The sequence below is a fragment of the Myotis davidii genome, unplaced genomic scaffold (assembly GCF_000327345.1).
Source record: "Myotis davidii unplaced genomic scaffold, ASM32734v1 scaffold2825, whole genome shotgun sequence".
Lineage (NCBI taxonomy): Eukaryota > Metazoa > Chordata > Mammalia > Chiroptera > Vespertilionidae > Myotis > Myotis davidii.
Window position 1 is genome coordinate 55,816 of NW_006296130.1, and position 809 is coordinate 56,624.

Here is an 809-nt window from a genome sequence, read left to right on the forward strand (position 1 = left end):
ATGAGACTCATACCATGTTCTAGTCTTGCTAAGGAAACTACTCAGCAAATCTTTCAAATAGAGAGCCAGCAGGGGCTCACTGCCAGTGGCAAACTCCAAGCCTGCATGGGAGATTCCTTGTGGTCACTTTCCTCAGAGCTCCCTTCACATCCTTGTTCCTCAGGCTGTAGATGAGGGGATTAAGCATGGGGGTGACCATTGTGTAGAACACAGACACCAGTTTTTTCAGTTCTTTGGAAGACTTTGGTGTCATGTAGGTGACAATTGCTGACCTTAAGCATGGGGGTGACCATTGTGTAGAACACAGACACCAGTTTTTTCAGTTCTTTGGAAGACTTTGGTGTCATGTAGGTGACAATTGCTGACCCATAAAAAAGGATGACCACGATGAGGTGGGAGCCACAGGTAGAGAATGCCTTGAGCCGCCCTGCTGCTGACTTCATCCTGACCACAGTCACTATGATGTGGCCATAGGATACCAGAATTAGGGAAACAGGCATGAGAAGAATCACAACCCCCACGAGGAAAATGGCCATCTCTGAAGTCCGGGCATCTGTGGTTGCTAGGATCAACAGTGCAGGTGCCTCACAAAAGAAATGAGCAATACTATTGCTGCCTTTGTAGGGTAGCCTTAGGGTGAAGGTGGCATCCACCACAGATACCAGAATGCCACTGGCCCATGATCCCACAGCTAGCTGGACACATACCTTCCAAGTCATGATGGTGGGGTAATGCATAGGCTTACAGATGGCCACATACCGGTCATAGGACATCACTGCCAGAAGGGCACACTGTGTACAACCAAAAAT

General features: G+C 48.5%; 1 protein-coding gene across 1 annotated transcript in view; it reads right to left on the minus strand.

Moving 5' to 3' along the window:
- Positions 1 to 806, minus strand: part of LOC107184274 (olfactory receptor 226-like) — a gene marked incomplete at its 5' end in the record, with an annotated part of 51,856 nt that extends 51,050 nt beyond the window's left edge. Inside the window, one exon of the mRNA XM_015568680.1 lies at positions 608 to 806. Coding sequence (XP_015424166.1) covers positions 608 to 806 — 199 coding nt within the window. The remainder of the gene's footprint in view (positions 1 to 607) is intronic.
- Positions 807 to 809: the final 3 nt, after the last annotated feature.